Below are 13948 nucleotides of genomic sequence, written 5' to 3'. Positions count from 1 at the left end.
TATTTTTTGTATACATTGTGATTTAGACCATTCTCAAATCTCTCCCATTTCAACATGTCAACTTCTTCTTACTTGCCCACAAGTCTTTTCCACACTTCTTTTGAAATACCAGGCTGCGGTCTCCGGCCCCTATGTTCCACTGGGTGAAAGTGCAATTTTTCTTCCTAGTCACTAGGTTCAGGTATCCATTTTAGTCAAGTGGCTTGTACGTTGCATCGAGTTGATGGCTGTTTTCATGGGAAGAACGACGCGAGTTATTCGATACTTGCGAACACGGGCCAGGGGGCACCGCTATAAACCTTTGCTAACCTTCCCCGACACAACCCTTCCTCTTTTGAGGTAACGGAAGTAAGATGCTTTGCATCAATCCAAGGTCATGAACGGTTGTATCAATCTATCTATCCGTCGCCTCTGTTTTATTGGCAGAAGCTATTGCCTATATTGCTGCTCTATTTTATTGACACAAGGTGTCCATTGCGAATATTTTATAGGCATAAGTTAGCCATGCCTTCATTAGCACAAGTTGACTGCTATCTACATTTTATTGACAAGTAACGTTACCTACAAGTAAAGTAGATGCAAGTTGCCCGTTGCCTCTACTTTACTGACATAAGTTGTCCGTTGCCTCCATGTTAGTGACACAAGGTGTCCGTGGCCTACATTTTCTAAGTAACAGGGAGGTCCCGAACTTCATCTCATTTCTACAAGGGTCCATGGACTTTTTGTTATTGGCACGAAGGGTCCGTAGGACACGTAAGAGACTCCTTCGCTTAATTCTTCACGAACACTCTCTGATATATTTCTAATATATTTCTGATCAAAGTCAATCGGTAGTAAATTACCTCATGAAGACATGACCGGCTCATTCCGTGGTGAATGCGTGAAAATTCAATTACATAATACAGTTTTGTATCAGCGCTATTCATTCACCCACATTAAAAAACTTTTAACGTTCGCAAAAATTTACCACTTCGAAAACTATAAATACCCGTAAAATGAGGCTCTTCCTCTGTGTGTACTTGCATTATTAAACTAGATACAGTGCATAGTCATGCGTATTGCGATTATTCATTGCTCTTGAATTCTAGAGTTTCCTGACATCACCTGTTATTCATTAGTCATTCGGAGGATCCTATGTACTAACCACTAGTGTTCAATTAATTCAACCTCCCATTTGTCTAAATTGATATATAATAATCTCTGTCGGGGGTGTGTGCGTGCGCGTTCAAAGCAACCAAGGGGTTGATTTATAGGGTTGGACACGCGAGCCGTTAATTCGGTGAATTTCCGCACTTCCTGCTTTTAATTTGTGGACTCATTGAAAACGGACTTCAAGGCAGTGCGGAGGCTTGGAAAACTCCAGGAATAACATGAGTGGCAACCGAGAGAAGGCTATGGTGAAACTGAATTAGTCTTGCCATTCCGTAGCGAGTAAATTGTCTGGATATGTTAAATGGGCGGATTTCAAAATGGGTACGGTTACTACGTATTCACTCGTGTATACTCTAACAAAACACTGTTGACTATAATTGGGAGGTATAATTTTCTGTTTTAAATGCAGTCAAACTCGGTTATAACGATATTGAAGATTCCATGAAAGTTTGTCGTTATATCCGAGGTTGACGTTTTTAAAAACTTTATTTACGAAAAATATAATTAGCTGATATCAAATACTGCGTGCATGACGTTGCTATTCCATAAAGATCACGGTGACCCGTATTGGGAGAGAAAAATACAAGAAAAGGAAATGCATATCTTACAGTAAATCTGATAAATCCGGTTATTATGTGTAATCGCCGACCATTATGATAAGTTTGATGAATTTCCCTAAATTTAATCACTTTTACCAGCGATTATGCATAATATCCAAGCATCGCATTGTTGATAAATTTTATAGATTGTACAATATGATACACAAAACATGATATTTCATACGTGTATCATTAATTATATCGGGCAAAATTTCTCTCTTGGAATAGTAGAGATATCTACAATCTCTCCAATGTGTTAACACATGCATAAAAAGCAATTTGTACTGAAAAGCACAAAATGTACTGTACTCTATTGAGCGCAGGATAAAATTAGTTTATCGCCAAATTAAAAAAAAAAAATGCCTAGTAGGCCTAGTTGTATGAAAATCGGAGTCATCTTCGACTTGTTTATGGTTTCGGAGCGCGTGTCCCAAATGAGATTTCTCCTCATACATTCATATTCACTTGCGGACAGGCAGACATGACCGCCCAGAGAGAGACCGTCTTGGGATGGTTTGCGCTCTTTCCCAAAGGCATGGTCGGTCTCGGAGAGCCTGATGATGATTTCAGGCTTGATTATGACATACTTAACCCCGCCCAAAAAATCAAACAGCATGTCCACCTACATGATATTCATTCACAAATTGAAGACTTTTCAGAATTTTTTTCCCCTTGTAACTCGATTCATTTACAAGTACAAATACTAACGCCACAACAGACCAAATGTGTAACTAGGTGGCTGAAAATTGGACAATGGCTGTCTAAACGTCGAAATTTTCAGTGCCATTAATGCATTTATATTCTATAATAGTTAATTTCACTTGAAGAAAGACATTATTTGCGTGCATTTAATGTGTTTAATAATGATTAATAAATAATAATTAATAAATTCATTAATTTTATATCTGGCAGTCCGAATCGTAGTTAAACATCAGCTTGTAGGGGCAGGGCATAGGTGTGAATGAAAAGCCCACTGCTGATTTTCCGGAGCAATTTTTCCCAAAAAACCCCATAAATATGTCAATTGTGACTACAGCGACCACCTTCTTTTGATTCTCTTCCAGCGTCAAACGAGAGAGAGTGGTATCGCCCACTCTATATAACACTTGTCTATGGATATGCTAAAATCTTTCACTTCACTGTATCTACAGCATATATGCTCAACCCATTGCCCCAGAGCCAAATGTGTCCCTCGGAGTCATGTGCGCACCCGCGACCTCAAATCTAATTTTTTAAAAATGAATTAAGCGGCACATTTACAGATCACTCAAGTGATGGGTGGTACATTTGTATATTACTTAATGGACACTTGGTATGTTTACAGATCAATCGAGTGAACTGCGATGTAGTTCCGGAGCGCTTAAGTGACCCACGGAACATTTACAGAGCGCGTGAACGACACAAGGAACGTTTACTCGTAACTTAACTGATTTGAGGATGTGCCGCGGGTCACTGAAGTGGTCCGTGTCACGTTCTCAAACCAATGAAGTTCCCCGCACTTTCGCACCTTTTTTAAGGACAGAAGAGCGCCGACATGAAGAAAACATTGATGAGGGCTGAAAATCGTCATTCATCCCGTATGTACAGGACTCAAGCCCGTACGCAGAAGGCGGAATGGTGTGTTTGTCCTATTGCATATTCACGATTTACTTTTTGGCGGGGGGGGGGGCTCAAATGGCCCCCAGGCTCTAATGCTATTGTTGTAGATGTTCCATTCATGAGGGGCTGCAACACATCTGCTTCTACACATTCGAATCCCGTTTTAACGAACACTTTTCACTCTCATAAATGATACAAAGTGACTTCTGAACACATTTTGAGGTCTTGTTTTCTTGCTTTTCCCCCCTCAAATTGGGACCATACCGGTACGGCGAATTTGATAAGACAAAGACTTACGAGACACCCTGTATACTGAAGAGTTAATTCTATTATCTTTATGTCAAATGTTTCGTGAGATAATAGCCGAGAATTAGAGAACATCCTGTATGAATGGATTGTGCATAACAAGATGAGCATCTCATAAGTGTTAATTCTAATTAACTAACTGTTAATTCATAACATCTAAAGGTGTTAAGTTTGGCTATTGCCTTGTGATTGACTCTTGATTGATGAGAAAATCGTTGCAAATGCCGTAAAACAACGTATAGAATGCAGCGAAAACTTTAATGTCGATGTTATTGATTTGGGTAATCCTGGATCCATGCGACAAGCTTGAAGGCGCGCCTCGTGAAAGCAAAATGAGCAACAGATTATTTTCTTTTTACGTCAAAGGGTGCACGTGTGGAAGTGATGCGTTTTGGAGCTAGCGACACCAATTACGAACTATAAAGTTCTATCAGACGGAAATCATGCAATGACTGCAATAAGTCCCTTGTTTACAGCATTTCTAACATCGCCGTCAAAATACCTCCCTGACCAAAACATCGCACACAATTATCTAGCGTCTAATCTGCAAAATGAAAGGGGTGATGGACGACCTCCAGTGCAGTTAAAAAATACCACCACAGCATGAAATCAGGCAATGCCCAAACGTCTTCGTCGAGGTTTGCAATGCAATATTATAAAACTTAAAAATATATTAACCCAAAAAAGTAATTCATACATTTTGCTATATTATACTTTAATAGCCTGCCAATTGAAATAAAATATTAAAATGAATTAAGAGCTCTCTCAAAAAACTAATAATTAACTATATTAATCTTTTACTACGATGAGAAAGTACTTCTCGGCTGCCAGTATACAGTGTTGTCACACGAAGGCCTCTATAATATTTGTGTTTATTTATACATTTTGTTTAGTACTTGATGTTATGAAAATGTTTGCCATCACGAAAAAATGTTGTTATATGTACTCTCAACGTATCAAACTACCCCTTCAGTAGAATAGTGTGTGTATGAACGTTGTATTTTCATATTCTCTAAATAAGCAAGTGACCTAAAATAACCGAAAAGACAATTTGTGGAAAATCCTTCATCATCCAGATACTTCCAGGAACTAACTTAAACACAGCTCACTGTACCGCCTATATCTTTCTATTTTTTTTCATGTTATTCAACTGTAATTAGGACGAAAGTTGCTCTATGTATTTGGTAATCAAATTGTAGAAAATGAAATTGACATATCTTTTTGCATGCGTACTTGAAGACGATTTCCTCTAAATGCTCATTATCTCTTGGAATATCAAACTGTTGAATTGTTTTTATTGATTGCCGTACCTACGTGCAGTTCTTACTCTGTCAGATCCTGTAAGAGTTCCGTAAAATTTTGTCGAAAATTCTAGGTGTTGTAAGCAAAAAAACGAACGAGGAAAATTTAAATATTTAAAAGAAACATTCATACCTTCGTGAAAATACGTGCAAGTTATGCAAACAAACATTGAAAAAAGCAGGTATGATATTTTGTGAAAGTTGCTGCTTTTTCTGACTCAGGGTTGGTTGATCAAAAATATATATTTTTCTTTTTTAGTTATTTTGACGATTCTATAAATTTACTCGTAACTAAATTTTCCCAGGAAATGATGAGAACTAGAGTAGGGTTTGGCCAACCAAATTTTTTTGAATAATTCTTCAAGTTTCTTTCAGGAATTTAAAAAAAAAATCTCTGAACTCTTAAGTGTTCACTAACTTATGGCTACGTAGTGTACGTCCATTAAATTTCCTCATGTTCCAAAATTTCAATGAATAAGAAATCAAAATAAGTCTCGAAACCTTTTTTCGAGACCGTACATTTAAATGCAGGAAATTGAAAACAGAAATAAACCTGCATAGGCTCGAGCATGTAAAAACTCCTGTCACGTTTCCAGTTTTTATTCAAGGAAATGAAGCACCGGATGAGAATATAGCGAATGGACGGCGAGTAAAATAAGGTTCTTAAAACCCTTCTTTAAACAAAATACACCGAATATACGTGCATTAGTGTATACAAGTGGGCGTTAAGCTCGTCGACCAGAGATCATGTGAACCGAACGGAGAAATCTCATTGGCCGGCAAAGTTAAAGGAACTCACTTTCGAGAGACCTTTTCAGGTGGCATTAGTAGTGTATAAACGTTGGGGAGATTCGTCGGTTCTTTTCAATGTCGACACTGTCCTGAGAAGAAGGCTCTTCCCAAAAAGAGGCTTCCACTAGAAAGAAGAGGACTGCTCCAACGAGCAGTTTTATTGAAATATCTCGAGATTATCTCTCCTCCTCGTCTTATTCAATCTCCGACATGGCTAGTAGCTACTGCTGCGCTTTCATTTTACTATTCGCTATTCTCGTCATAGCTGAAGCTGAATTCCGTTTACCTAAGTAAGTAATCCTTCATCTTAAAATTATTTTTCCGAATCGTACGTTATTGGTTGAAGACTACGAATCGATTGATTAGGATGACCACCATTCAATGTGCTGCCTTTTAACATTAAAAAAAAAATTGTTGTATATTCTGTAATATTTACTTTAAATTTTGATGAATATGATTGGAAGGTTTAACTAATTTTTTGATGCAAATTATATATTTTTTTTGTATTACCTGCAGCTTTCCTTCTGATATATTAGAATAAAAGTCCATGTTTCGAAAAATTCATTTTATGAAGATTTTTATAGATGGCGTAAACATGCGATTTTTTTTTTTACAGAAATGAGTACGAGTCCGACAAAGTCTTTCATCCCTTAAAATCTCATTATTGATGAATGAAATTAGCATATGCGGATTGTACAATGATATTTTTCTCAAATAAGTTCACATCCGAGGATAATACGCCGACGTGAATTATATCCGGGAAATTAATAGTTTATCGATAATTTTTTTTATCTGCGAGATTTACTTTTAATAACATACAATGAGGTCCAATGGAGGTCCGAAACATTTTTTGAAATACTTACTGAGCTTTCACCGAAAATGAGACTAGTGCAGTAAAACAATATTCAATTTCAAGATTTGCATTCCTCGTATTACCCTGAAAACCAGATTCAATTATAAAGTGCCATGTATTACGTATCTGCATCTGTTCATCTTTGCGATAGAAATTAGTATTTTTTATATGTAATTTGAAAAAAATAATAATCTTTTGAACATTAAAGATGATGTACTGATGCGAATGGGAAAAAAAATTGACATTTTTGCAACAAAAATGTGACCAAAAACGCCTTTCATTCCTCGAGATCTCATTATTGATGAATGAAATTAGTACATGCGGATTATACGCCGCTGTAGATGGGACAACGCGATTTTTTCCCAAAGTGAAATTCATATATCCACGGATAATACGCTTGAACAAATAGCAAGCGAGATATTGGTTGTTTATTAATAATTTGCATGACAGATTAATTACATAATATATCTGAAATAATTTTCACACATTTTTGAAATACATTTGGACTTGGAAAAAGAAAAACTTATAGAATAAAACTATATTCAGTGCTTAGAAATTTCCATTCCGCACATTTCCTTGAAAATCAGCCTACTATTGAATATAAAAATCGTTTTAAATCAAATTTTAGCTTTTATGGAATTTTAATTCTGACCAGTTTAGGGAAATTCAACTATGTTTTATGGGCATTCGGTAAGATACCAATGAATTTAAAAATATTTCATATGAATATATTAACTTTTAACGACCAATTTTTCGATTTTATTAATTAGAGGTAAAAAGTTCTTTTCTTCTGAACATGCGAGACTCTAAACTTAATCTACACAAAATAAAAATCCCATTCATTTCAGCATGTGAATGCCATAAATTTAATTTATTTTTTAAATCATGTATTTTAAGGAAAAATAACATTTAATTTTGTTTTTTTATTTTAATGTTGTTTCCATGGAAATGAGCCACAGGCGAGAAAAACATACGGGGAATTTTTTTACTCTTCATAGAAAAAAAATTTATGATTGATATCTCTCTAAATAAATTATCAGAAGTGGGTTGGATGATAGGAGAAAATTTCAAAAAATCGATTCAAATCTTGATTGGTTCTGGCGGTTAATAGGTAAATGCAAGCATTTTCACTTGAATCGATCGATAATACATCAGTTATATGATCATGTTCTGTTTTTTCCATTAAATGTTGACTTTAAATTGAAAATAAACAGTTGGTTATTAATTAAAAATGCTATGTTATGTTTTGTTTCTTATCATCGAAATTATTAATTCGCCAAAAACTATCGAAAATGTGTTAAAACTAATATCTTGCATCTTTCATGCTTTGTTTCATGTTCTGAATGTTATTATTTTGCAAATTAATTGGTCCTTAGATCGTTTTTACGTTAAGGACTCGTATTTCGTACATACGTGATAGGAAATGTATGGTTTCATTATTTATTTGATATTTTAATTCATTCCACGGTCACTGTTTCCATGCGCACATGTATCGTAGACACCGGTGTCATCAAGTCAGACAGGAAATGCTAAGGCTGCATAGCTTAATTGTTTAATGACTGGATTAAATATATATTGCTTTAAATATTTTAATATAAAAATGATAAACTAATAAAATAAAAATGATTAATCAAAATTTTAAATGGTAAATGTGATATATCGGTTATTATACATAATAACCAATCGGCTTAGTAAGTTTGATAAATTTATCACTTTTACCGAAGACTCAGCATAATAACCAAGTTTCGTTGGTAAATTTGATAAATAGTTGAAATTTATAGTCTTTATATGTGATTATGCATCTCTAGAGTAATTAGTGAATTTAATAAATGTAAAAAAAAATTCCGAATGACTAGTATGTGTGATGGATATAGACGGACGGACCCCTTATAATGAAAACTAGTTTTACGATCGTAATCCGATATAATGATACAATACACGTATGAATTATCATGTATAGTATGTCATATATAAGTAGTACGATTTATCATTTTTACCAACGACGCGACGCTTCAGTACTATGTATAGTCTCCGGTAAAAGTGATTAACACAGAAAAATTTATCAAGCTTACCGAAATGATCGGCGATTATGCATAATAACCGCATTTATCACATTTACCGTAACATATATGATATTTATCGGAATTTATTAAAATTATAATTAAGTGTTCGGCAACAATTTCAAATTCACAGCTCATGAAACACATTCGCAGCCCAGTTCCATATTCCGGAGCAACGCTCTCATGTATATAATAATAATAATAATAATCCAGAGACATTGATTAATTACACGGTGATTTAAAACAATTACACACATCATTTAATCTGTAGGCGAACTTACGTAGCGCGTACCCTTCCATGTAATATTAATGTGTCCAAGCACTTGTCATACTGCACTCTTTATGATAAAGCCCACGTGACAGTGTAAGTTAGAAAATATATAACGTAAGGCTAATTTTAAAATTAACTGTTGGAGTTGTTTTGTGTGAAATTCAAGTTGACGCGATTCGGAAAACACTCGATCCATTGGATCAGGGGATTTTAAACAATAGGTGGCTTCAGAAGCGTCTTAATGCTTCACGATTTAGGCAACTGGACTGGGAACCAGTGCCGTCTTAAGGCATGGGCCCACCCGGGTACGGTCCGGGGCCCTCAAGATAAGAGGGGCCTCACAAAAATGAGATCAGGTTGAAATTTTCGAGAATTTGCCTCGTAGGGTCTCAGAAAAATCACTTGGCCCGGGGACCCATGATGCTCTTAAGACGGCTCTGCTGGGAACCAGACGTTTTTGAGCATGTCTTGAGATTTGATGTTGATGGAAAATTATTCTAAAACGGATGAAAAATTAATGAAAAATTATTGTAAAACAATTGAAAAATTGCAGTAAAATAATTGAAAAATTATTATAAAATTAATTTAAATTCTTTTAAAACAAATGAAAATTATTAAATTATTGTGAAACTAACGAATTATTAAATTATTGTGAAACTAACGAATTATTAAATTATTGTAAAACTAACGAATTATTAAATTAATTATGAAATTATTCTAAAATCAATCAAAAATTTTCTGAAATTAATGAAAACAATTTCTAAAATTAATAAAAAAATTTCTGAAATTAATGACAAATTTTCCTAAATTAATGAAAGAATTCCAGAGTGTTTAAAAATTCAGAACTCATAAGAAAAATAATTCCAGAATGAATGGAAAACCAGAATTCACGAGAGAAATAATTCCTTAATCGACGCAAATTTAGTATTCATGAAAGAAGTATTTTCAGAATCAATGAAAGCTATCGAGATAATTTCAGACCTATCGACCGGATCAAACAGAGGTTCTCAAATTTTCGAAAGACTTCACACACACACACTAATTCTGAAAATACTTATTTAATGAATACTAAATTTTCGTCGCTTCCGGAATTATTTAGTGTTAATTCTGTCAATTAACCCCAAATAATTAAAAGGTTAATTTTCACTAGTTTCTCAGTCCCCTAGTGAGATCATGTTCAGATACAAAACCATGATATGGTTTCATTATTCTTGAAACATTTTTTGTAATATTATCAGTAATATTTAATAAGAATTTTCAATTTAAACTGACAGATGGGTCATTAAGTTTGTCATGGCGTTGATTTTAGTTCATGGCTGAGAAAAGTTAAGAAACCCTTGAATAAGTGTTCATCGGGACAAAATTTATATTTATAGCATTTTAAGCTTTATCGTTGTTTTAGTAAATATTCCAGATTGTTACAATTCAAAATTGAGGCCTCGCAAACTGCTGTAATATGATGAGATAACTGAAATGAGTATTCCCATTCAGATTAGAAAATTGTTCTTTACCAGCATGAAAAATTAATATCATGGCATTGCTACTCGTCCAGGAAAACATTTATAATGTATTATCATTGAATATTATATGAAGCTACTGAAATATAAATTTATCTCTTCCCCCTTCTTTGTAATAGAGTAAGTTCTTACAGAATTCATTGTACTTATAGGGCTTTACCTAATATATATATATATATATAAAATATATTGTTTTGCGAAACTCATTGAATTACAGTGGAGCCTCGATACAACGATATTCAGCGAGCCAAGGAAAAATATTATCGTTTTAGAGGGATTATCGTTATATCGAGAGGCAACATTATCATCACGTGCAACCAAAGTTACATTGTCTTTTTATATTTTCTAAACCTGCGTTGTTCATCAACAACATGGTATTGGTATCTGCGTACCATCAGAAAAAACGTGCTTTAAAATATTTATTCGACGCGAGAAACTACTTATTAGTTGATTAATGAAATTCATACAGATGCATTGCTCCTGTAGAGAAGTTGCAGGTTTTCAGGTATTGCACTTTTTTGTGCGAGAGGAAATGGCAATCATGTGGTGCAAAACATCGATGTTATCGGACGCTCTTGAAAGAATGGAAACAAGTGACGAATTTCAAATTAAATTCAAAATAATTTTGAGCAAAATAAAAAAAAAAAATATCGTTGTGTAGCGGTTTCCAAAATTTCCTACAATATATCGTTATAGAGGGATTTATCGCAGTAGAAGATATCGTTCAATCGAGAGGCGTTTAACATTAATATATTATATTTTATCACTATACATATTATGCAGTTATTACAAAAATTAAATGTATAAAATCTATCCAGGATAAGGTCTATATAAATAATGATCTATGTTAATTAAAATTGTTGGAAAAATTTTGGTGTGAATTTTTTCTTTGAAACTATAAATTAGCATTGAAAACACTTTTCCTTCAAATACAAATATTATTCATTCATATGATAAATCGCAATAACAACATAAAATAAGTTACGAATAACTATAATTTGTGAGGGAAGTGGAAATCTCTATCGGAAATTTACGTTTTGCTTACATAAATCATGCATGCTTATGTTTATTCATAGACTTTTATACGAACGTTGTTGTAATTCATGTCTGAATAACGTATCAAATTATTACAAGATATAAATACTCATTTCCCCAAAAGAATATTGGAAACAATTTTACGAATTTTATTAAAATCATCAAATGACATCATAACAAATCAAAAAATTTAAATAAAAAACTCCGGTAGAGGATGCTGAAGATTTACTGAATTAATATATATCTAGAGAGCGTGAAATATCTATGATTAGTGTTCATATTTATCATTATGTATCATTGTGTATAACATTATAAAATAAATTAAAACTGTATAAATATTAATCAAAAATTATACAAAAATTAATCAGAAAATTATACAAAAATTAATCAAGAAATTATACAAAAATTAATCAAGAAATTTACAAAAATTAATTTAAGAAGCTGTAGATATAAAACTACCTCAATGAAATTGTTTCTATTAATGTCTAAAGGACTTGAAAAAGTAAAACAAATGCATACTGGGATAACATAACTATGATATTTTTTATGGGCAATGTATTATATATTATTGGATTTTTTTATGGCATATGCTCTTATATGGGATCGCTATATTTCAGTTATTATTTGGCATGCATATTTTTCATGGACATCTTTTCTGAACAACGCCGCATAGTGGTCCTAATCGGGAAATTAGCTTGAAAAAATAAAAAATGCTCTTGCTTAGGAGCAAAAAACGATATGGGTGTGTAGAGAAATGTCTGGTGCATCTTGGGGTGATATTTGTTTACATCGAGGGGGATCCCGGGGGTCAAAGGAGGGTAATGACTCACTCAGCTGGGGCTCTCGCCGAAACGTGATGATGGAAAGCTTAACTTTCTTAGGTTGTTACTCGGTTGCGTTTGAATGGAACCATGAAATTCATTTTGCTATTCATTTTTAGTTCTCTGTTCTTTTCGGTTCGTTATTTTCCAAAAGCTCCGGGTAGAGGAAATAATTTTCGTAATTCGTTCTTAAAGTTTGGCTTATTTTTGATTAGTTTAGAGTACAAAAAGTGAGTTATAAAACAAAAAGTTTAACTTTGTTCAATCAAGTTTTCGCGGCAATGTTTAGAATGGGCTTTGGCATTATTATAATTTTTTAAATATTATTTGCAATAAATATTAGTGATGCATTATTATTTTGAAGTCAATCAGAAAAGTAGGAAACATTGAAATTTCTTCCATTTCATTTTTTTTCAATTTCTTCCAATTCTTTCCATTTGATTCAATGGCAAAATGTAGAAAACGTAGTAATCGTGCCAAAGTAGTTTTGAAATTGTCAAACGTGATATTATTATTCAATTATACTTCTCAGTCTGTGTGGACGCCTATTTTTGATGTGAAGCAAAAAGAAAATTTTTCAAAAATATTCATTAGTGTTCGAGAAAACATTTTTTCCCTCTTAAATTCGCTATATTGACCACTGTGCGTCGTTGCAAAATTTGCCTGTTGTGGCCTTTGCATTTGTATAACTATTCATAACATTACTTATAACTATTGTATAATTGTTACATGTATAACTATTCTTAATATTGTTATAAATATATATTGTAACAAAGATTTAAAAGCGATAAAAAATAAATAAAATGCTTCGTCGATAAATTAGTGCAGTTAATTTGATTAATAATCATTCATGTTTGTAGGCAACTACATCAATACTGTCATTTTCAAGCATTTTCTTTTCTAAATCTAACATGTGCCAATATGGAAAATACGAACGAAGAAAAGTAACACGTGTGCTATTCACTCTTTATTTACTGACGGAACTAGGTTAGATAATTAGTTACGTGACTAACAATTAGTTTGACAAACTATTTATTTTTAATTACTACGATTTTTTGTCTATGTTTAGAGCTAAAGTGACCTACCAAATAATTTACGCGATACTTATTCACTATTATCATTATGTTTTTATTTATTATAATTTGCTTCTCATTCGACTTTTCGTAATGCGGAAGGTAAAGGTTTAATATATGAATAAATGTATTTCATCACATAAAATATAGAATAAATTTTTCTATCGTTTTTACTCCAACCAATTAATTGCAGAAGTTTGAAGAAGATCAGCAATAATCTGGTTTCTCTCTCTCTTTTCGTCTCTTATTTCCTCTATTAAAGTTTCCAGAATAATAGAAAAATTGTCAGGAAATGTGAAACTTGTTTCTATTTTTCGCAGAACAAGATACGTAATATTGCTTTTTTAATGAAATAGTTTCTATTTTTATATATTTTTCTATTTGAAACAATTGAATTTGGATTCTACTCTCATATTATTTTGTTCTATTGAATAAGAACTTTAAAATGAATTGTTATTTATTATCATTCACCCCAATAATTTATCGTTAATTTCAGAGTAAACACTTTCCCACATTTTTCTTATTCAATTATTAATTATGGTTTATTCTGCAGTATTTACGGGATATTA

At 33.1% G+C, this 13948-nt stretch overlaps 1 protein-coding gene across 1 annotated transcript in view; it reads left to right on the top strand.

The window, feature by feature from the left end:
* The first annotated feature begins 5815 nt into the window (after positions 1–5815).
* Positions 5816–13948, top strand: part of LOC149084481 (uncharacterized) — a 28488-nt gene continuing 20355 nt past the window's right edge. Inside the window, exon 1 of the mRNA XM_089235487.1 lies at positions 5816–6039. Coding sequence (XP_089091613.1) covers positions 5960–6039 — 80 coding nt within the window. The 5' untranslated portion in view covers positions 5816–5959. The remainder of the gene's footprint in view (positions 6040–13948) is intronic.

The sequence above is a fragment of the Pholcus phalangioides genome, unplaced genomic scaffold (assembly GCF_987345545.1).
Source record: "Pholcus phalangioides strain wild (caught in Gottingen) unplaced genomic scaffold, Ppha-v1.0 ptg000008l_1, whole genome shotgun sequence".
Classification (NCBI taxonomy): Eukaryota; Metazoa; Arthropoda; class Arachnida; order Araneae; family Pholcidae; genus Pholcus; species Pholcus phalangioides.
This window is presented reverse-complemented; position numbering and strand designations above follow the sequence as displayed.